Source organism: Halichoerus grypus, chromosome 12 (genome assembly GCF_964656455.1).
Source record: "Halichoerus grypus chromosome 12, mHalGry1.hap1.1, whole genome shotgun sequence".
Lineage (NCBI taxonomy): Eukaryota > Metazoa > Chordata > Mammalia > Carnivora > Phocidae > Halichoerus > Halichoerus grypus.
In genome coordinates this window covers 101,176,472-101,200,003 of record NC_135723.1, presented here as the reverse complement: position 1 = coordinate 101,200,003, position 23,532 = coordinate 101,176,472, and the positions used below count along the sequence as shown (strand labels likewise).

At 40.3% G+C, this 23,532-nt stretch overlaps 1 protein-coding gene across 4 annotated transcripts in view; it reads right to left on the bottom strand.

Moving 5' to 3' along the window:
* Nucleotides 1-23,532, bottom strand: part of GALNT11 (polypeptide N-acetylgalactosaminyltransferase 11) — a 58,444-nt gene that overhangs the window by 32,239 nt on the left and 2,673 nt on the right. For 3 of the 4 annotated variants that reach the window (XM_078059761.1, XM_036069052.2, XM_036069054.2), the window contains exon 2: nt 1,181-1,513. In XM_078059761.1, coding sequence (XP_077915887.1) covers nt 1,181-1,475 — 295 coding nt within the window. In that variant the 5' untranslated portion in view covers nt 1,476-1,513. Of the gene's footprint in view, nt 1-1,180; nt 1,514-23,532 lie in introns of those variants that run through there. The other variant, XM_078059762.1, reaches the window with a different exon arrangement.

Here is a 23,532-nt window from a genome sequence, read left to right as displayed (position 1 = left end):
TAATAATAAACAAAGAAGCTAAAAATTTTCCTATTAATGCTTTTAAAGTGTCTAAATCGCAGTCTGAAAAAAGATCAGAAGGTATGTTTTATGAAAATCAAGGTATTAGTTTCCATTTCCTCATATAATTTTAAATATTTTCAACTCCATGTATTAGAAAATCATTAAGTCCTAGAAACTGATTTTATTTCTTTGAAACTATGATCAAATGAAATGTTTTAACATTTCCTTTATATTTTATGAATCTTTCAATCTCTAAAAATCTTACTTCTAAATTACTTATTATTTGAGATTTCCAGGACAAGATTAAAGACCTTTAAGTTTTAAAGATAACCAAAATGGCTCATTTATCCCTTAAAATAAAATTTGCTAAAACCAGAATTCTAAAATTATAGTATGCAGAAGGCATATACAGTAGATCCTTGCTGCCAAATGGAACAGAATATAATTTTTTTTTAAGATTTTATTTATTTATTTGACAGACACAGCGAGAGGGAACACAAGCAGGGGGAGTGGGAGAGGGAGAAGCAGGCTCCCTGCTCAGCAGGGAGCCCGATGCAGGGCTCGATCCCAGGACTCTGGGATCATGACCCGAGCCGAAGGCAGATGCTTAATGACTGAGCCACCCAGGCGCCCCCAGAATATAATTTTTGAAGAAAAAAGTTTCCCTTTATACTAAGATTTTATAAACTCCTATATTTAATATACTCCAGCATCTTAACAATTCTTGTAAGTAGAACTCTTATTAGATATAATTTCAGCTTATCTCTAAACCTTATAGTGTATGTTCTGTTTTAATTAACTCTGCTTTCAAAATATGTTATATATAGTCTAGTTACCTTTCGACCACTTCTTTCCCTTATTAAATAATGCTAACAATTAAAATCTTCCCCCATAAGTTCCATTTTCTTTCTTTTTTCTTTCTTTTCTACACTGGATCTTATTACTTTCTCCCAAGTCCTCATAAAATATTAAAGTCAGAAATGGATAAATTAGAATGTAACTCCCCATTGAATCTGCAAAATCCTAAAACCTCAGCTAGTTCATTAACAAAATAAATTGGAGGGGGAAAATGACCCATTTCTAATCCCCTGAGCAACACGTGATTTAAAGAATAACTGAATTTAAACTTCCAATGATTAAATACTCTAACATGCTACTAGAAGTCCAATACACTTACCCAATTCAGAAGAGAATTTCATGTTGCCTTTTTCTGGATCTTCAACATGATTATCTATTGTATCATCAATTCTGTTTACTTTGAACTGTGATTCTAACACTCGACTTGGGCCTCGAGTGAAACGGGGATAGAATTTTTTGGGAAATGGTCCATGGGGCCTGGACCCCTTGATGGGCACATTCTTAAGCGGCTGAGTCACTTCACTGAAGTTGAAATAAATAAAAAGCAAAACTGTCCAGGTCGCAGATGTAAAAAGGCATCCATAACAGAAATATCGAACTGTGACACTTCCCATTATAGACCTAGCATAGCTGAAGGGCCATCTTCAATCTCCTGAAAGAGAAGGACAGCTATGTTAGACCCTTCGGTACACTTGTAAATCATCCACCAAGTTCACAGTCAGTTTTCCAACAACCAAGTAGAACTTCTCAACTCTTTACTTAGGACCCCTAGGCATACTGTTAACAGAGACTCAAATAAAAGAAGATATGTGGATAGCGCTGAATAAAAAAAAAAAAGATTCAACAATTAAAACGACAGGCCAATGTCTTAGTGCTTGGAAAATCAATGGTAGCAAAATCGTTGACTTCATTTGCCCGTGTTAATGGATATTTTGCCTTTGGTCTGGATTGCTTTCAGTGTGGTAATTTTTTTTTCAGATTCTGCCTTTTCATGAGGAAAATACAAGTACCTTATGTATCATGGCAGTCTATCTAAAGTCTGGATTTCCACTACAAAATTATAGGACTCTTTCAACCCAAGGATCTTAAAATCTATTAAAAATAAGCAACCTGAAGAAAACAGTTCTACTTTCCAAAGATTAAACCTGCCCTAATGCCTACTCTAGATTCAACAGTTATAGTTCAAATTTATAAATGAGAGTAGAGGTAAGGTTAAGGAATCTATAGCTTTGATAATAAGCTTCCTACTGAACTCTGATGCACAGCCAGATTTGGGAACCAATGGTATAATGAAAAGACAAGATTAAGTTCTAATCCCATTCTGTCACATACTGGCTATGCAACTTTAGACAAATTACCAAATTTTCTTAGCCTCACTTTCATCAACTGTATGCCAAGTTAATAATACTGTCTATCTCACTGGATACTTAGAATTAAATGAAATACTCAGAATTATATAGATTATGTAGACTATCAAGTACAATCATTAACACACAAAACACAGCAATTTGCACTGGATCAAGAGAACCTCCACAAACACTGTGGCTAGCTTTTGTTAAATGTGCTCACTGTATTCCCTCACTTAGCACAATGAATGGCACATAAAAGCTGTTGAACGATATCTACAGAATGAAAGAATACAGCACAAATTCAACGTTAACGTTTTCCTCCTTCTCATTAGGTCTAAATTTAGTATGTAATATGAATGGTATATGTGACCATCTGTTCCTTACAATGACCCACGTGTCCCTACCTTATCTGGAATTACCTCTCTGACCATATTTTCTGTTATTTCCCTCCTCATTCATTTCATTCTAGACACAGGTCTCCTTATGGGTCACCAAATGTGTCATACTCCCACTGAGGGATTATGCATCGGTTCTTCCCTCTGCCTAGAATACTTTTCATCCTAGCTAACTTCACCTCTGTTGACTCTTTGCTCGAATATCACCTTCTCAGTAAGTTTCTACACTACCATATTTAAAACTGCGACTCCACCACCAAACACTAGCACTTCTTATCTTCCCAACTCTGTGAAACTTCCACCTTCCTACATAGGACATAATTACTTACTATTGCTCGTCCATCCCCCTGCTAGAATGTAAGCTTCCTTAGCAAGAGCTTTTGTCTGTTCATTTCCTGTAGTACACCTTGAGCTTACAACAATGCCTGGCATGTAGCAAACACTTAATAAATATTCATGGAAATTAATGAATTACTGTAATACAGTTAACTATGTTTGCAAAATGCTGGGTATTTATAAGCGAATGTATTGCTGTCACATTCGAGCCAAGCAGTACCTTATGCAATACAAAAAGATCATGACTACCTTATTTCAATACGAAACTAGGCAGAACAACAGTCATAGTTAATATTAGAAAAGGTACAAAAAACAACAGGCTCTCATTGTCCAATTTCATAAGTTAAATAAAGGCCTTTGTGATAAAAACAGGAGACCACTTTCCATTTTGTCCACTGCATGCTCTTAGGTTCCCTCTTGGCTGCCAGGACCTATGGGCGAAACGAGAAAGTTCTCAAGACCTCACCCATAGGATTTGGCCAACTCTGTCCAGATTTTTCCCAGAATACTCCTCCCAATCCTAACCACAATAGCCCAAACATCAAGAGTCCTTGCTTCCTGAACTGTAAAATGTATTAACTCTCAACAATTCTCCTCAAGCTATATTATGATAAGTATTTAGAGAACATTTTTCACATAATCAATCCTTATACTAAACTAAGAAACCCATAAAAATGAGAGGAATTTATAAAATCAGATCATTTGTTTTATATAATTAACCATAATAGTCTTCAGAAACAAAGACACTATCAGTTTTTAGACGGGTCAAGAAGTTACTAACAAATATGAATAAACTACAAAGCAATTAGATACCTGTTATTTAATAAAATAACAGGTTCTGAACTACCTCAGAAGTTAAAACATGCAAACAAAAACCAAAAGATGAAATTTTAATCTAATCTATGCTAACAAAGACAATAAAGTTTTTCTGCTTTGTGCTGTTTGCTATTCCTTCTATAGGCAATTACTCATGGCTTCAATATCCAAGGCTGAAAGCCTTTAAAAGGAGGGTCAAAGCGAACATTTAAGGTTAGTTAATACAAAACAACTAGTGAACAAATTCTTTCAATCATAAACTTGAGCAGTTAATAAAGCCAAAACTTCAGCACTCAGATGTCAACGTAATACATTTTTCAAAAGTTAAATGAATAAAAGGCTAACCAGCTGTGTACAGGAATTTCCAGTGAGACCAGGCAGTCATGGTCTGGTAGCTGCTGAGGGACAGGTGCCTTGTAAGCAGAGGGTCAGGATTTCACCAGGGAGGAACAGAAGCAGCGGTCCGGGGAGAAGTACATGCAATGTGCTGATCAGGATGACAGACCACAGATGTAAGCCAGGCAAGGAGAAATGTGAGGACGTGGAAGAATGACGCAGGATGAAAACCTGTGCAGGGCCAATGGACCTGAGGTCCTGTGTGGCTGAGTAACTGCTGGAAAGAGTAACAAGGAAAGACTGAATGTGGTGGTTGGAAAATGAGATGCCAACACTCCCGCTGTGGAGAGGCACAGTTACTGATAGAGGAGTCCTTTCCAGATGCATGAACTGGAGATATCCCAATAAACACTGTGCCTATTGGGTAAGCATTACTATACATACCATAAGCAACAGGGGTCATTTCTGTCTTTTCAAACCCATTATGTTTACCAAGCACAGTGTCCAGTATTAAAAATTAACAAGTACTTGTCTGTGTAATTAAAAATTACACAAAGTGTATTTCTGTTCCAGAAAAGGTTCAGGACCTTGATTCTGTGCAATGTAAAAATCTTAGAGAAAGTATGATGTGAGATGAGCACAGCCTGGGGAATAAACATCCACTGTCAAGAGGAGGAGGTGAAGGAGCAGAAGACAGCTAACCAGTTTAAACAGTTTCATTAGACACTGTCTTTATTAAGCAAAATATTCAGTATGCCAGCAGAAGTCCCAATTCTTCCATTCTCAGTCTAAGATTTCTTAATGATAAATTTGAATCACTGCAAATTTTATGAATCAAGAGATAGCTTCATATAATTCCATGCATATGAATTTGAAAACCTAGAGGAGTACATTTTAAGGAAAATACAACTTACTCAAATTAACCCCAGTCCCAACAGAAATGCGAACAGACCAGTCATCACAGAAGAAATAATACTGTAAGAGTTTCTCAAAACATGGGATGCCTGGGGTGGCTCAGTTGGTTAAGTGTCTGCCTTCAGCTCAGGTCATGATCCCAGGGTCCTGAGATCGAGTCCTACACTGATCTGAGCAAGGAGCCCACTTCTCCCTCTGCCTGCCTCTGGGCTCTCTCTTAAAAAAAAAAAAAAAAAAAAAAGTGCTATTAAGAGTTTCTCAAAACAACAACAGAAACAAACCACCACGCAGACAGAGTTTCACAGGGGAATTCTACCAATCCTTTAAAGATCTAATAATCCTAGTGCTACCTAAGCCACTCAAGAGCATAAATAATAATAATAAAGAAATCTTCCAAATCTATTTCATAAAATGAGGACACTTATCTCAAAATCTGACAAAAACTGAACCTCCCAAAACACACATCTCATTTATGAATATCAATCTTATGAATATAAAAAATCTTAAGGATAAATACTAATCATAATTTAACAAGCAATGTCTTAAACATGTATGAGGAAAACCTTAAGACACTCCTGAAAGCCCCAAAAGAAGACTTGATCACATGGAAAGATGTACCTTACTCTTGAATAGAGAAACCCCAAATCATAAAAGTCAGCTCTCCTTAAGATAACTTATATATGCTACACATATATACACGTATATGGCAAAATACTAACAGATTTTCTTCTGGAGCTAAACAAGTTGATTATTATAGTTCATTTGGGAAAGAATGAACAAGCAGGGAATAGGCAGGCAAACCCTGAAAAACAAGTACAAGCAGGGGTGAGCCCTACTGGATAATAAACTTCAGGGTTTTTCTACCTAATTGGCACAGCATGACACATGCACAGACTAAAAACCAATGGGGCAGATGAAAAACTGAGAAACAGACCCAATTACATTTAGAAATTTAGCATAAATGATTATAGATAACATCACATGCCAGTGAAAAAATGAATGACTTTTTGCTAACTGGTTTTGGGACAACTGTTTAGCTGTATGTTGAAGGATACACTGGGGTCCACTCCTCACACCATTCACCTAGACACATCTGATATGAACTTGATATTTAAATGTAGATGAAAAAATAAACTATTGGGACCATCAAAATAAAAAGAGTCTGCACAGTGAAGGAAACAGTCAACCAAATAAAAGATGACCTTCAGAATGGGAAAAGCTATTTGCAAACGACATATCCAATAAAGGGTTAGTATATATAAAGAACTGATATAACTCAACATCCAAAAAAAACCAAATAATCCAATTAAAAAATGGGCAGAAGACATGAACAGACATTTCTCCAAAGACATCCAGATGGCCAACAGACAATGGAAAAGATGCTCAACATCATGCATCATCAGGGAAATCCAAATCAAAATAACAGTGAGATACCACCTCACATGTGTCAGAAGGGCTAAAATCAAAAACACAAGAAATAACTGTTTTGGAGAAGACGGGCAAGGATGTAGAGAAAAAGGAACCCTCATGCACTGTTGGTGGGAATGCAAACTGGTACAGCCACTGCGGAAAACAGTATGGAGGTTCCTCAAAACGTGACTACCCTACAATCCAGTAATCCCACTACTGGGCATTTACCCCCCCAAAAATACAAAAATACAAATTCAAAGGGATACATGCACCCCTATGTTTACTGCAGCATTATTTACAATAGCCAAATTATGGAAGCAGCCCAAGTATCCATCGAGAGATGAATGGATTAAAAAAAAATGTGGTATATATACAATGGAGTATCCAGCCATAAAATGACATCTTGCCATTTGAAACAACATAGATGGAGCTAGAGAGTATAATGCTAAGTGAAGTCAGTCAGAGAAAGACAAATACCATATGATTTTGCCCCTATGTGGAATTGAAGAAACAAACGAGCAAAGGAAAAAAGGGGGGGACGGGAGAGAAACCAAGAAAGACTCTTTTTAAAAAAATTTTTTATTTAAATTCGATTTAATTAACATATACTGTACTATTAGTTTCAGAGGTAGAATTTAGTGATTCATCAGTTGCATATAACACCCAGTACTCACTACTTCAAGTGCCCTCTTTAATGCCCATCACCCAATTACCCCATTCCCGCCCCCCCCAGCAACCCTCAAGTTTGTTTCTTTTTTTTTTTTTTTTTTTTGAGAGAGAGAGAATGAGAGAGAGAGCACATGAGAGGGGGGAGGGTCAGAGGGAGAAGCAGACTCCCCGCCGAGCAGGGAGCCTGATGCGGGACTCGATCCAGGGACTCCAGGATCATGACCTGAGCCGAAGGCAGTCGCCTAACCAACTGAGCCACCCAGGCGCCCTCAGTTTGTTTCTTATAATGAAGAGTCTCTTATGGTTTGTCTCCTTCTCTGATTTCGTCTTATTTTATTTTTCCCTCCCTTCCCCTATGTTCATCTGTTTTCTTTCTTAAATTCCACATGAGTGAAATCATATGGTATTTGACTTTCTCTGACTTATTTCACTTAGCATAACATCCTCTAGTTCCATCCACATCATTGCAAATGGCAAGATTTCGTTCTTTTTGATGGCTGAGTAATATTCCATTGTCTGTATATACCACTCTTCTTTATCCATTCATCTGTCCATGGACATCAGCGGTGTCTCAATATTTTCGCTATTGTGGACATTGCTGCTATAAACATTGGGGTGCACGTGCCCCTTTGAATCACTATGTTTGTATCCTCTGGATAAATACCTAGTAGTGCACTTGCTGCGTCATAGGGTAGTTCTATTTTTAACTTTTTGAGGAACCGCCATACTGTTTTCCAGAGTGGCTGCACCAGTTTGCATTCCCACCAACAGCGTAAGAAGGTTCCCCTTTCTCCACATCCTCGCCACCATCTGCTGATTTCTGTGTTGTTAATTTTAGCCATTCTAACTGGTATGAGATGGTTTCTCATTGTGATTTTGATTTGTATTTCCCTGATGCCAAGTGATGTTGAACATTTTTTCAAGTGTCTGTTGGCCATTTGTATGTCTTCCTTGGAGAAATGTCTGTTCATTTCTTCTGCCCATTTCTTGACTGGATTTTTTGTTTTTTGGGTGTAAAGTTTGGTAAGTTCTTTACAGATTTTGGATACTAGCCCTTTATCTGGTAAGACATTGCAAATATCGTCTTCCACTTCTAGGTTGCTTTTAGTTTTGTTGACTGTTTCCTTTGCTGTGCAAAAGCTTTTTATCTTGAAGTCCCAACAGTTCATTCTTGCTTTTGTTTCCCTTGCATTTGGAGACGTGTCTAGCAAGAAGCTGTTGCGGCCAAGGTGGAAGAGGATGCTGCCTGTGTTCCCCTCTATGATTTTGGTGGATTCCCATCTCAGATTTAGGTTTTTCATCCATTTTGAGTTTATTTTTATATATGGTGTAAGAAAGTGGTCCAGTTTCATTCTTTTGCATGTGTCTGTCCAATTTTCCCAACACCACTTGTTGAAGAGACTTTTTTCCATTGGATATTCTTTCCTACTTTGTCAAAGATTAGTTGACCATAGAGTTGAGGGTCCATTTCTGGGTTCTCTATTCTTTTCCATTGATTTATCTTTCTGTTTTTGTGCCAATATCATACTGTCTTGATGATTATAGCTTTGTAATATAGCTTGAGGTCCGTTATTGTGATGCCTCCAGCTTTGGTTTTCTTTTTCAACATTCCTGTGGCTATTCACGGTCTTTTCTGGTTCCATACAAATTTTAGGATTATTTGTTCCAGCTCTGTGAAAAATGCTGATGGTACTTTGATAGGGACTGCACTGGATAGCTTACGGTAGCATAGACATTTTAACAATATTTGTTCTTCTAGTCCATGAACATGGAATGTTTTTCCATTTCTTATGTCTTCCTCACTTTCTTTCATAAGTGTTCTACAGTTTTCAGAGTATAGATCCTTTACCTCTTTGGTTAGGTTTATTCCTAGGTATCTTATGGTTTTTGGTGCAATTATATGATGAGCAGTGAATAATGTACAGAACTGCTGAATCACAATAATGTACACCTAAAACTAATATAACACTGTATGTTAACTATACTGGAATTAAAATAAAAAACTTTAAAAAATACAGAAGATGAAACCATACAAGTAACAGAAGAAAACAAAAGTAAGTTCCTCTATTCTCTGGAAGTAGGCAAAACTTTTCTAGCTGCAACTGAAAATCCAAAAACAATCCTGGAAAAGACAGATAAACTAGATTATACAAGACCAAAAAAACTGGGGGTAGCAAAAGACACTAAAAGAAAAATAAAAAGGCAATGAGAAAAAAAATGCATGCAACTTTTAACAAAAAGATATGTATCATCTTGGTATTAGGTATCTATTGCTATGTAACAAATTACCACAAAAACAACACACATTTATTATCTCACAATTTCTAAGCAGCAAGCCTCTGAGCACAGCTTAACTGGATCCTCTGCTCAGGGTCCAGCAAGTCTTCGAGCTAACTGTCAGCCAAACTCCTTTCTCACCCGGAGGCCTGATTTTGGAAGAACTGCTCCCAAACTCATCAAGTTGTTGGTAGAATTCCTTTCTTCATGGCTCTATGACAAAGGGGCCCTGTCAGTTGGAGGCCACCCTCAGACCCTAGCAGTTATCGGCAGTTCCTTGACATGTGGGCATCACCACAGTCCCTAACTTCATCAAGTCAACAATGAGGAGTCTCCTCCAGTCTGAAGACTGAGTCGTCGTCTTCTTTTTTTTTTAAAGATAGGTATTTATCTATTTATTTAGTGAGAACGCACGTGCATGTGCACGCACAATCATGGGAAGGCAGAGGAAGAAGGAGAGAAAGAATCTCAAGCAGACTCTGTACTGAGCGTGGAGCCCAAAGCAGGGGGCTCAATCCCACAACCCTGAGATCATGACCTGAGCTGAAATCGAGTTAGACGCTCAACCGAGCCACCCAGGTGCCCCAAGATAGAGTCTTATAATCACAAGAATGACATCCCATTATCTTTGCTATATAACCTAAGCTAATCAAGAAACTGACATTCTATCATCTTTGCCATATGTTGTTGGTTAAAAGCAAGGCCCAGGTCCCACGCCCACTCATGGGGAGAGAATTACACAAAGTGAGGGCAGAAGGTGGCAGGAAATCCCTGGGGGATCACCCTTCAGTCTTGTCAGCCGCAATGAAAAAGGACCAACACCCCTTCAGACCATTCACAGAAATAGAAATACAATTGGTTCTTAACCCTGTGAAAAAAAATGCTGAACCTTGCTCATAATAAGGGAAAATAAGCAAAATAAGCCTTCACTGAGATACAATTTCCCACCTGTTGGATTTATAAAAATCCAAAAGCCTGAGGACATAGTCTGATAGTAAGGCTGTGGAGAAGCTCTCATATGTGGTACAGTATCTACCCAGGGCAATTTGGCAACATCTACTAAAATTACATATGCATTTACCCTTTGACCTAGCAATATGACTCCTAGGAATCTATACCACAGAGGGAAAAAGTAGGAAACAATGAATGCACAAGGCTATTCACTACAGGACTATTTGTAATAAGCAAGAGGCTGAAATCAATCCAATTGTCCACTGATAAAAGACTGGTTGAACAAATTAAGGAACAATAAATATGCAGCTGTAAAAAGGAAAGAGAAATGTCTCTACATATTACTATGGTGTTATTGCTACATATGTTGCCAGGTGAAAAAAGTAAGATGGAGAAGAGCATATATAGAATGCTACATACAAATATATCTATATTCATACACATAACTGCTTATATTATAAAACAAAGGATAGATAAAGCAAAGGAAGGACAAAAGCATAATACTGAGTTGATGTCTAGCATTCTTCCATAAACCATTAAAAAAAAGTTGAAACTCGTAGGAGACGGAGGAAACAGAATGGAGGGGCAGGACTAAAAGGCTGACTTCATACTCATTGGCAAAAAGCTGCCCTGCACTACTATGCAATTCAGGAAACTAGAGAGATATGCATACAAAATATGCAAGTAACAATTTAAGCACATATATGCTTTTTAGTCCACTCAAAAACTGATCATTGCTACTGTTAGCATCTACTGTTGTTATATCAAAAATGCTTTCTGGCAAACTACATAGGACAAAGGCCGAAAATCTCATGAGATCTCACTCAATTTAAACTCCATCGAGGTGCCTGGGTGGCTCAGCTGGTTCAGCGTCCGACTCTTGGTTTCGGCTCAGGTCATGATCTCAGAGTCATTAAGACTGAGCCCTGCGTCAGGCTCTGCGTTTGGGGCAGTCTGCTTAAGATTCTCTCCTTCTCCCTACCCCTCTTCCCTTTGCACACACATGCTCTCAAATAAATAAATCAAAACAAAATAAAAACAAAATTCCAGCATCCTTATCCATTACAATGAGGGGTATTTCTCAACAGCACAACTGTCTGAGCTAAGAAAACCCATTTTGAGATGCTTTCCATAGTCATCCTTAACTTCTACTAACAAAGAACACAGTACACACCAGTTACTAAATTATGTTCCATAGTTAAATTACGTAAAGTTCACTAAGACAATGCCTGTTACACAATGTCACTCTATAGATGATACTTTAAACCATTCATCTTCCAGTCATAGCCTATTAAATGTACTAAATAATACAACATTTTTCTTCTGAAAATCATTAAACAATCCTCTAGAAAGGGCTAACAATGGGAACCTCGTAGAGCTCTGTATGTCAGACACCATGCTAGGCAGTGGGGATTAATATTTTAAGCTCTGCTACTATGCTTAAAAAAAAAAAAAATCAGAAAATACAGATAAAAAGTTAAAAAAAAAAAAACCACCTGAAATTTCACCACTGCTAATGTTTTGCTATATATTCTAGTACTTATTTTTAATCTTTCATACTATGTAAAATGTTACACTGTTACTGGCAATTATGGAAAAATAAACTTAATAGAATCAGCTTAGTGGTATCATAAATAATTTTCTGTTGACTTTCCTTTATTTAAAACATTTTTTATAAAGAATATGTATTTCTTTTTTTTTTTTTTTTTAAATCTTTTTTTTTTTTAATTTTTAAGATTTTATTTATTTGCGAGAGAGAGAATGAGAGACAGAGAGCATGAGAGGGAGGAGGGTCAGAGGGAGAAGCAGACTCCCCGCTGAGCAGGGAGCCTGACGCGGGACTCGATCCCGGGACTCCAGGATCACGACCTGAGCCGAAGGCAGTCGCTTAACCAACTGAGCCACCCAGGCGCCCAAGAATATGTATTTCTTAAATAATCAAGGTAAAAAATTTCTTTTTTAAAAAAAATATTTTATTTATTTATTTATTTATTTGTCAGAGAGAGAGAGAGAGCACAAGCAAGCACAAGCAGGGGGAGTGGCAGGCAGAGGGAGAAGGAGGCTCCCCGCTGAGTGGCACTCGATCCCAAGACCCTGGGATCATGACCTGAGCGGAAGGCAGTGGCTTAACTGAGTCACCCAGGTGTCCCAAGGTAAAAAATTTCTTAACCTAATTTAAAAATATAAGAACAACTCTGGAAAGGATTAAGTATTTTAAGGCTTTGAAATAAATATAGCCTTTCCTTTTAACTTCAGAAGCAAAGGGGATTTTAGCACATTAAAAGAAAGACTATTTTCTTTTATTCCATTAATTTGTCAAAAACTTGAGAATAAAATCTGAACACTGAACAAGTATTCTAAAAGCACAATCTGAAAAACTTTTTCCTCCACAAATCACTAACTAGTCTGAATTCGTCTGCCCAATATCCAACTTCTGGTACTACAGATGTAATGAGACCACACTACCTAACTCACACACAGTACAGCTTTCATTTTCCTTCAACACAAAATTTTCATAATGTTTAATGAAGTTCAAAATGTCTCTCTTTTTTAAAGATTTTATCTGAGAGAGAGCGTGCCCACAAGCATGAGCAGGGGGAGGGGCAGAGGGACAAGCAGCCTCCCCGCTAAGTGTAGCTCCTCACTCAGGACCCTAAGATCATGACCTAAGCCAAAGCTAGACACTCAACTGACTGAGCCATCCAGGGGCCCCTAAAATGTCTATCCTTGAATGATAAGTCTTTACCTTTCAGTAGTTTCTGGCTATTTTCTCGTTGGTCTCTTCTACATTCCAAGTTGTCAAACAGCAAGCATCTGTTAGCTTTTTCCATAAAAGAGACACATTCATATTTTAAGTGAGCTACAGTCATGTGAGTACAAATGCTGATTTACAACAGTGCGCTTCTCACAGACCCCTGTGAAATTACCAGGTGATGACAACACACACACACAAAATTGTGTTTCTCTTTCCTTATCTACCTGAAAGACTAGAAGAAAACACTGCCTCTAACATATTTCATAACTACAAGTAAGGAGATTACTGAATTAGGAAAGCTTCAGAGCAAATTCCAGGCATCATATGCTTTCCCGGGAATAATCCTCTGACATCCCTCAAACATTTATGAATCTCCTCTCTGTAACAAAATCAGAAAGAACATAAACACATGCAGTGTCTATATACTATATCTTAAATGCAGAGGAAAACCACATGGTAATGTTGATGGGAGAAAGCAGCCAATTTAATTAAACACCGAAGAAAAGGAAACTAAAAGGACAGCTAATAGGACAAAGCACGTAAATCAATCTTGGGACACCTGCTTGGTCGAAAGTTCGATCAGCCTCCAGACTGCAACTCCTGCAGGGGCGCATAGAAGGAATATGAAGTAACAATTTACAACCCCCACAATTCTGAAAACTGTTATTTCTTGTTCCCCTTCTGCCCATAAAAAGGAGAACTAAACCCAAAGTACATCAGATGAAGAACAAATAGGTGAATAGGAAAAAGGATGGTTACTAAAAACACGTGTTCTGATAAAATGGCTTTAAACACACCCAATATAAACAAGCATCTATATATCCACGATCCACATGGCCTTCTACAGCCGGCTCTGTCCCAGGACCAAGGGGGTATGAGCAGAGCTGACTCGCCCTAAACCACGGCTGTTGAGTGTGTTACTCTGCTGGCGTGTCAGGAGTTTCCAGGAGTGGACAGAGCTGACAAAGCGCCTTACCTACACAAGTCAAATATGCAAATCAAAACTAACAAACAAAGAAAATACTAGTCCCAAGTGTAAAACAGAAAAAAAAAAAAAAAAAAAAAAAACAAGGCTTATCTTTTTTTTTCCTCTTGATCTTAGAGAAATTAATTTGCTTTAAGGACGTCCTATGCAGCCAGGAAGGAAGGGGAGGAACTGAGATTTGAATCCCAGTCATCTGATGTCAGACCTATGTCCTTAAGGATTTTGTTGTACCACCTGGCAAGGAAAAGGCCAGTGATTTCCTGCTTGCCATCCTTTAAAAAATAGAAGTCATCCAGTAACTTTTTTAAACAAAAATTTATGTTTTCCACAAGATTAAAGATATGGGGAACCCCTGCCCTTGGGGTTACCTACAATGACCGTATGTCCAGGTGTCTGTGATAAGTACGAGTTCCCCCTTGTTCTCCAAAAAAAGACCTCACTGGCAGCCCAAGCACACTTCTGTTCCTGAGGTGAGTATGCCCTTCACCTGTGAGAGGCTTTCTGACTAGCCGTCCAGGGGAGACGGGGTAGGAACTACCTGTCCCAAGAGGGCAGGGCAGAGGCTCTGTCCCCTAAGTGCCCACTCTGCCTGAAATCCCTGCATTACAGAATCATTTCTTTAAGTCTGGAAAGCTTATCTTGTCTTCCATATTTTCTTATCTCAATGGATTTCAATCCAAATAGCAGCTGTATCTTTTTTCTAATCAAAATCTTTGGAACCCCAGCATAAATTATATAAATGTGATAAAAGACCATGTAATTCTTCATGTGAGAAAAGCATTTACCCTCAGCAGAATGCGGAAAACTACTGCTAAAACTGGAAAGAGAGGGAGGATGGAGAGCAGGCAAGCAAACAAACTCACGTGAAGGAAAACGTTAGGATCTGCTATTCCATGGATTGATATATTTCGTCAGTTTTCAAAGTTCTCAGCCATCTTCTCTTCAAATATTCCCCTACTCCCTTGTCCCCCCTCTCCTCCTAGGATTCCCCCATCAAACACATGTTGCACTTTGTCACTACATCCTATATAGTTTTTTTTTTTAAAGATTTTATTTATTTATTTATTTATTTGACAGAGAGAGACACAGCGAAAGAGGGAACACAAGCAGAGGGAGTGGGAGAGGGAGAAGCAGGCTTCCCGCGGAGCAGGAAGCCCGATGCGGGGCTCGATCCCAGGACCCTGAGATCATGACCTGAGCCGAAGGCAGACGCTTAACGGCTGAGCCACTCAGGCGCCCCTACGTCCTATATAGTTTTTACGCTCTCTTCAGTGTTTCCCAGACTCTTCTTCTCTCATACTTCATTCAAGGAAGTTTCTTCTGATCTTTCAGTTCATTACTTTCCTAATTTGCTATTAGTCCAATGAATCCTCAATTTTGGTTATTGTATTTAGATCTAGTATTTAGCTGTGTCTTTTTCAAATCTGTTCTGTCCCTTTGCTCTGATTCACTGCTGATATGTTTAAGTTCAGCTTTTATCTCCATAAGCATCCTAAGCAATGTTTCATAGTCCCACTGTCTAAAGTGGCTGCTTCTCTTGCCTATTGCCCGTGTGGGTTCTTGTTCAGGTGGTCTCCTGGTGCACCTGAGTATACTGATTTGATTGTGGACACTATGTGAAAAATCATCTCAGAAACAACTTGAGACCTAAGATGTTATCTTCCTCTGGAGAGCTCTTCATTTGCTTCTGTTAGGTACCTGCCATAGCCAGCAATCTGAGATAGGAGACATACTAAACTCCCTAAATGACACAGCAGAATTTCATTTCAGGCAAGCCCCGTACACTCCCAATCCACCTGTATTCCAGCCTACAGCCTTTCAAGATTCCAACTTTACCCGTGGTCGGCTCAGCAGGATTCTCACCATGGCAAATCCTGGACTGCAACTTCTGTTCCTCCACCCTGTGAGTCTGTGGATACACTGCTCAGCTTTTCAAATGCTCTTCCCTAATAGAGCAAATACCAGGGACAAGAGCAGCCCAAGCAAGGTGTTCACCTCTCTGGATTTCTATTATCTCCCAAACCTCAATCCAATAATTCTTTACTACCTGTGAATTCTGATGCTTTTCAGCACTGACTGATTTCAACTAGGTCCTGCCAGTCTGCCATTACCAGAAGCACAAGGCCAGGGTCATTTTCTAAACTACTGCTTTTTTATTTCAAAGTGAACCGGCTAGGTATCACCAAAAAGAGAATATCAGAAAATCATGTGACAGAATCTTCAGCATTTTTCGGAAAACTCATTTCTGAATGCAATCTACCACCTCAAGATCAAGAGGTTTAGAAAGCTGACAAACTTACTAATCGATTGGACAAATGGCCAATTTCTACCCCAGCTCATCCTGTTGGATCAAGCTGTGGGAAATCAATAGAGCAGACACTGTCATTTGCACGTCCTCTTGAGTCTTACCATCCGGCACAGGTCTGACTTCCAATGGCCAGCATCTGCATCTCTGGCCCCTGGAGCCCATCTGCCCATGTGCAGTGCAGGCCCAAAAGTATATGGGAATATGTACCTTCCTAAGGGCAGCCTTCAACAACAGACTGGGAAAAATACCCTAGCTCCCTTACACGCTTGCCCTGGACGCTAACTCTAACACCTGTATTCTATGCTGGTTCTCAGAGTTCCCCAGTATGAGTAAGCTTTAGGAGCCTACAGTGGAAAATGGCTTGAAATCCATACCCTTTCCTAGCTTCCTCTCCTATGTCTTTTACTTCTTCATTCTCCTACTGGTGTGTCCTGAGATCACCTCACAAATAAACAAAGTGAACTGAAATTTTTATCTCAGGATTCTGGAGAAACCCAAACTAATAAAATCAGGTTTCAAGAGAAAAGAAATAGCTTGACAAGTTCTTGTATGTACTATTGTTTTACTTTTAAGTAGAAAATTTAATAAAGACAGGGCCTGTATAGCTTTTGTTGCCTATAAAATGCAAAATAATGCATACAAAAAGTTTTTCTGAATAGTTGCAAGGTATTTTCATAGTTGCAAGAAAAGAACTTTGAAAGTGATAAGCTTTTCTAAGGAAAACAAAAGCTATCGTGCAGTATAGCTTGAAATCGTTATTAATCAGGTGATAAATACGAAACATCAAATTTAGCCTGCGTGATCAAATCTAGATACAATACCACAGTCCTGGATCTGTGCATATAGTTCACTGAAGATGGTAACAAGTCATAAACCCTAAGTTAAAAAATGGAGCTTCCAGCTCCAACATGAGAAGAGCTTACAAGCCATCACTCATAACCTTAGAAGAAAAAACTGGACAAACTGAAAATCAATGACGCTTTTGGACCATCAGAGAACCGAGCTCATAGGGCAAACTGCCACTTGAAACCTAGAGACAGACAGCTGCTATCTTCTTACCTGGAGCAGAAGCTGCTGGAGCGACAAACTGGTGCTGCAGACTGTGTGACCTGGCGTGAGAGAGAGAAACTCTGGGAAAGCAGTCGGCAAGGGGGGGGGGCTCCTACACTTCTGTGGGCTTTACCTCCAGGAACCCTACCAGCCAGGTCCTCACCGTGAAGGTGGAGATACAGAAAGATCCCCTCTGACTCTGACCCGGGAAGAAAAGAGTAATCCTTGTGCAACACCCGAGAGCTGCCTCCAAGGCAAAGGGATTTGCATTTGCTCCAGGGGAAAAGACGCTGCCAGAGCTTTCTCCTAGTTGGGAAAGGGCACTCCTCCCACTCCAGCCCCTGCTAGCCTTCCAGTCAAACCTAAGAGGAAAAGATCAACAAAAGGTCACGGCTTCCAGGAAACAGCCTGGGAATTCTGCAGCTAGGGAGGGGAGGAGGTTGCAGGAGGAAAAAGGCTACACCACTGGCAAACACTGGTGACGGTCATATCTGCAGATGACTGAACTCTCACCATATATAAGAAAGGTGAGTTACAGCTGAAAGAGCTGCAAGACACAGACTCTCTGGAGAAGGGCACTCAGAAAATCCCAAAGTCAAGAGGGCAGATAAAAACAAGGACACTGGAAGAATTTGAGGCCTCTGGCATCTGTACCTATAGCAAACATTAAACAGCCAAACCCCTAGCTAGATCACCATAAACCCACACACTAAAGGTCTATCACTTCAGTTCCTATTAACTGATAGAACATGTCAGGTTTTCAACAAGGCATACCAAAAAGCAAGCGAAAGTAAGGTCTGAAGAGCCATAAACAATCATCAGAACCAGACTTAGATGACACAGATTTGGAGATCATCAAACAGAATTTTAAAATATCTAGGGGCACCTGGGTGGCTCAGCCTGATAAGCGTCTGACTCTTGATTTTGGCTCAGGTCATGAGCTCAGGGTCGGGAGATCAAGCCCACATCGGGCTCCGCGCTGGGCATGGAGGCTGCTTAGGATTGTCTCCCTCCCTCTCCCTGCACTCCCCCACCCAACAAATAAATAAATAATAAATTATCTATAATATGTTAAGAACGCTAATGGAAAAAAAAAAGACAACATGCAAGAACAAATGAAAAATATAAATAGGGAGATGGAAACTCTAAGACAGAATCCAAAGGCAGGGCTAAACAATCAAGAACACTGTAGCAGCAATGAAGACCGCCTTCCATGGGCTCATCAGTAGCCTTTACATGGCTGAAGAAAAAAGCAGTGAGCCTGGTCACTTCTCAAACGGAAATGCAAAGAGGAGAAAAATAGTACATCCAAGAACTGTGGGCAATTTCAGAAAGTATAACATATAATGTATCGGATTATCAGAAGGAGAAGAAAGAAAAGAGGAAGCAGAAGAAATATCTGAAGTAACAATGGCCAAGAACTTTCCAAAATTAATGAGAACCCAAAGCAGAATAAATACCCCTCAAACTCTCACCTAGGTATACCATAATCAGAAAATCAAAAGACAAACAAAAATCTTAAAAGAAGCCACAGGGAGGAAAAAACTTTATGTACAGAGGAAAAAAAGGGTAAGAATTACAGTGGGATTTTCCTCAGAAATCATGCAAGCAAGAGATGGACTGAAACAGTTCCTGTACGAAAGAAAAAATCTGCCCACCTTAGAATTCTATGCCCACTGACATTATCCTTCAAAAGTTAGGAAGAAATACCTTCTTGAACAAAAACTGAGGAATTTATCACCAGCAGACCTGCCCTGCAAGAAATGTTAAAAGGAATTCTTCAAGCAGAAGGAAAATGACATAGGTAAGAAACCTGGATCTACATAAAGAACATCAGAGAAGAAAAAAACAAGAATTTTATTTTTCTTATTCTTAATTGATTTAAAAGAAAATGTGCAAAGTAACATAAGTCACAATATACTGAGTGATCACAGCATACTGGTAAGTGAATGACAACAATGTCACAGAAATGGGAGGGAAATATTGGGATGGTCTTTATTAATAAGGTACCCGTACAACATGCTAGCAATATACTGTTACGTGAAGGCAGATTCAAACTAGTTTAAAAATGTATATTGTAAACTCTAGGGCGACCACCAAAAACTTCTTTACAAGAAGTGTAACTGATATGCTATGTGGAGGTAGAATAATGGTCCCCCAGTGATACCCACATCCCAGGAATTAAGGTTGCTTATCACCTGACCTTAAAATAGATTATCTTGGATTATCTGGGTGGACCCAGTGTAATCTCAGGATCCTTAAATGTGCAAAAGGGAGACAAAACAGGAGATCAGAATAATGCAACATAAGAGGAACTCCACTGCTGTTGCAGGCTTTCAAATTGAAGAGGGCCACAAGCCAATGACTGTGTGTGGTGTGCTGAGAAGCAGAGCTGGTGCACTGAATTAGGAATGAGGGGGCATAACCTACCACACGGGGGGAGGGGGAGGCCTGCAGGTCACTTCCTCAGCACTTGAGCTCCCACTTTGGGGACGTGAAACCCCCAGCATCCTTTGGATTGAAGGTGAATTTCAATATACCCACACAAAGGAAGTAGAGTCACAAGATTTATCACTTAAAGCTCCCAGAACAGGGGGATAGAGTGCAACGAGCTGGGGAAAGGGCAGTCCTACATCCCAGGTTACCAGGGAGCAGGAGATAGAGAGCAGAGTAGCAAGCAGCTATTACTTCTAAGGTGGTTGGGGCAGAGGTCACTAACTTTCCCCAGATTCACTTGAAGTGGTTATTTTAAAAGGTGCCCTGGGAAAGACAAAGCATTAATTTATGGCAGGCATCCTAAACGCAAGTCCCTACCTAAATGTCCAGACTCTGGGTGTGAGTAGCATTATCATAAATGTAAAATGCCTAGGCAGCAACTCAGAAACACAAATTTTTCCCTAAAAGGTGCTTTTCTCAAAAGTTGTTTTTCTCATCACAATTAACCCCGTGATGCCTAGGCATTAATCTTTAGGGAAAATCATAGGTACTATCTGGACAGTGGAGATATTAAAAGCCACTGGAATGGTTTTGGTCACCCAACGCATGAAACATCTAAACAAAGCAAGAATCCCAATCAGCAATATCAACAGACAAAAATTCAAAATCCTGTCCATAACCATTCTCCCCAGTTGCTGGGGTCCAGCCAAGAAAATAAAAGCCCCTGGATAAAGTTTAAATTGGTATTTGATTAAAAACCTTGGGTGAGATTATGGAGTATTTGTACCCGTTCAGCCTTACTGATTTGTTGTTGTACGCCCCGAGCAGTGGCGACTAGCCCAGCCCATGGGAGGGACAGCGGCAGACCTACTCCTAATATCATGGGGATAAATACTACATACACTTTTGACATGAGGGGGCAGAAAGAGAGGCAGATCAGAGGTCCTGTTCAGTAATTAAGGGTAGTCCCAGGGAGATTAAAGTATATTGGTATGAACAGACAGGACTGCCTGGAGGCCGGCATGTTAGGGGTTAAGGAAAGAGAAGTGCGAAGATGTGTGAAGGCTCCAAGGCACGGGACCCACAGCGGACACCAACCGCCTGATCAGGGAAGCTGAAATAAGCTGGGGTTCCCCCTGGATGGCTAGGCCGTGAGGCCCAAAACTGTTCCTTGGGATGAGGTGTAGGTCATGTTCATCTACGCGGTGGTGTTACCTGGGCAGCTATGGAGGATTACAAAGGGCATGTTGGGGCTCCAGTCAGATGCCACATACTGCATTGCAAAGTGTCCTGCATGGGAGCAGCTGAACATCACGGAGTGGCCAGGTAAGCTGCAGGGGCATGTGAGGTGCCTTCTGCTGGGCAAATGGGACCGGGTCAATAATCAGCCAGTAGGCCACTAACTCCAGAAACAGTCTTCTTTGTTGAGCCTGGTAATGTGCCCAGCAATTACGGTGGCCTAAGAAATGCGCTCCAGTTTCTGCCTACTGTATACAAATATTAAGTTTATTGGAGGGCTTGCACAGGAAGATTATGGAGCCCTGAGTGGTGACCATGGGAAAGGGTCCTTCTGGGGGCACAGGGAAGCGACGCTGCAGCTGTGGTTCTGGAAGGTGTAGAGGGGATGCCGTGGTGGCGGCACCTGCAGCCGGTAAGGGGTCCCGGCAAGAGAAATTAAATTCACTAACTCTCCGTAGGATGCAACGTGCGCCAGTCCAATGAGGAAAGCAAAGGAAAACTACTAAGTGAAGTGTTGAAAGGGGTCCCCCGAAGGTTGTGAGACTCGACACATCCCGAGCCTTCCGAAGCTCAGAGGTGAGTGGAGAGCAGCTTGGCAGTCAGTACCGCCCGCATTAGAGCAGCGAGCACTGCAGCAAGTAGAGCGTCCTGGGGTACACACATGGTTAGCTCTGCGAAATGGCATGCAGTGGGATCGTCACAAGGAGTCAGTTCGGCACCCAAGTCCCAGGGAGTGCTTGCCCTCATCAGCCACTGCCATCAGTCTCCTCAGGGTCATCTCTGCTCTACTGGAAGGCTGTGCAGGCAGCATTCAATATGAGGCTGGGTCCTGCGATTCATGGGCAGGGGCACTGTCATCGCCAGGACTGGGCACAGGTGGAGGGAGCCATCCCTGAAGGGTGGCTCTCCCGGGTACGGGAACTGAGGGTCGGGGATCGAACAGGATCGCACAGATTTGGGATGTCCCGATTAAGGTTTGCTTGCACCACTGGGAGCATTTACTGGTATCACAAGTTTTCAATAAATTCTGGGGGGGTGGTCCCCAGAGGCACACCTCGCAAATGACTGGGTGGTGCTCTCCTGAGGCGTAGGAGGTATCCACTTGTGAAGAGTAAAGGTTGGGGACACACATGAAGCCTTGTTTTAAAGAAAATTTAGTTGTATGTTCCCAATAATTTAATGTTTGGCCCTGCATCACCAGAGAGGAGTAAGAACTGCATAAGCTTATCAGCCAGTGAGGGTTGAAATTAGGGCAATGTAATGGCCAGTGCCCAGACGACAGGATGTCGGTGGCCAATTGGGCAGGGCTGGGGGTCTTTAAACATTTGTGCCATTGGTCCCATTTAAGATAGAGGTCTTGAATCACCCAGCTAGGACCCACACCTGGTGGCATTTTGGGCACTGTCCTCCCACTCTGGAGTGGAAATGCTATCTAATTATGAGAAAAACATCAGACAAATCCCAAGTGACAGACATTTTACAAGATACCTGACAAGTATTCTCAAAACTGTCAAGGTCATCAAAAACAAGGGAAGTCTGAGAAACTGTCAGAGCCAAGAAGAGCCTAAGGAGACAAGATGACTAAATGCAATGTGGTATCCTGGATGGGACCCTTCGTTTTTACCTAATGTCCTTAGAACAGGGGGAAAAAAAAGAAAGAAACTAAGGAAATATGAATAAATCCTGGATGTTAGTTAAAAATAATGTATCAGTATTGGTTCATTAATTGTGACAAATATACCATACTAATGCTAAGTTGTTAATAATAGGAGAAACTAGGCATGGGATATCAAAGAACTCTCAGTACTACTTTGCTATTTTCTATAAATCTAAAACTATTCTAAAATAAAATTTATTTTAAAAAGAGACTAGAGGAGTGCCTAGGTGGATCAGTTGGTTAAGCGTCCGACTCTTGGTTTCAGCTCAGGTCATCAGCTCAGGTCATGATCTCAGGGTTGTGAGACTGAGCCCTGTGTAGGGCTCCACACTCGGTGGGGAGGTGGCTTGAGATTCTCTCTCCCCCTCTCTCTGCCCTGCCCCCCGCCCCCCACTCATGCCCATGCACACACACATTCTCTCTAGAATAAATAAAATCTTAAAAAAAAAAAGGAAGACTAGAAGTCAGAATGAGCTTATTTTATACAGCTAAAATAATCTAATCCCATGATACCTGAGATTTGCTTCAAATTAACCAACAGGAGGTAAGACAAGTGGGGTTACAGATGAAAAAAAGACTGTATGAAAAACTTGAAGAAAATTTCTTTTAGAAGCTGATATTTAAATTTGGTTTTAAAAAATAAGACTTCAATGGCCAAATACTGAAATATTTTGAGGAGAAAGTTCAAGTCTTGGAAAACTGCAACATGTATTTGTTTTCGGTTTTCCAAACAGAATAGCAAGTAGAACGACTGGCTATAATGAATAGATGGGCTGGTTAAGACTAG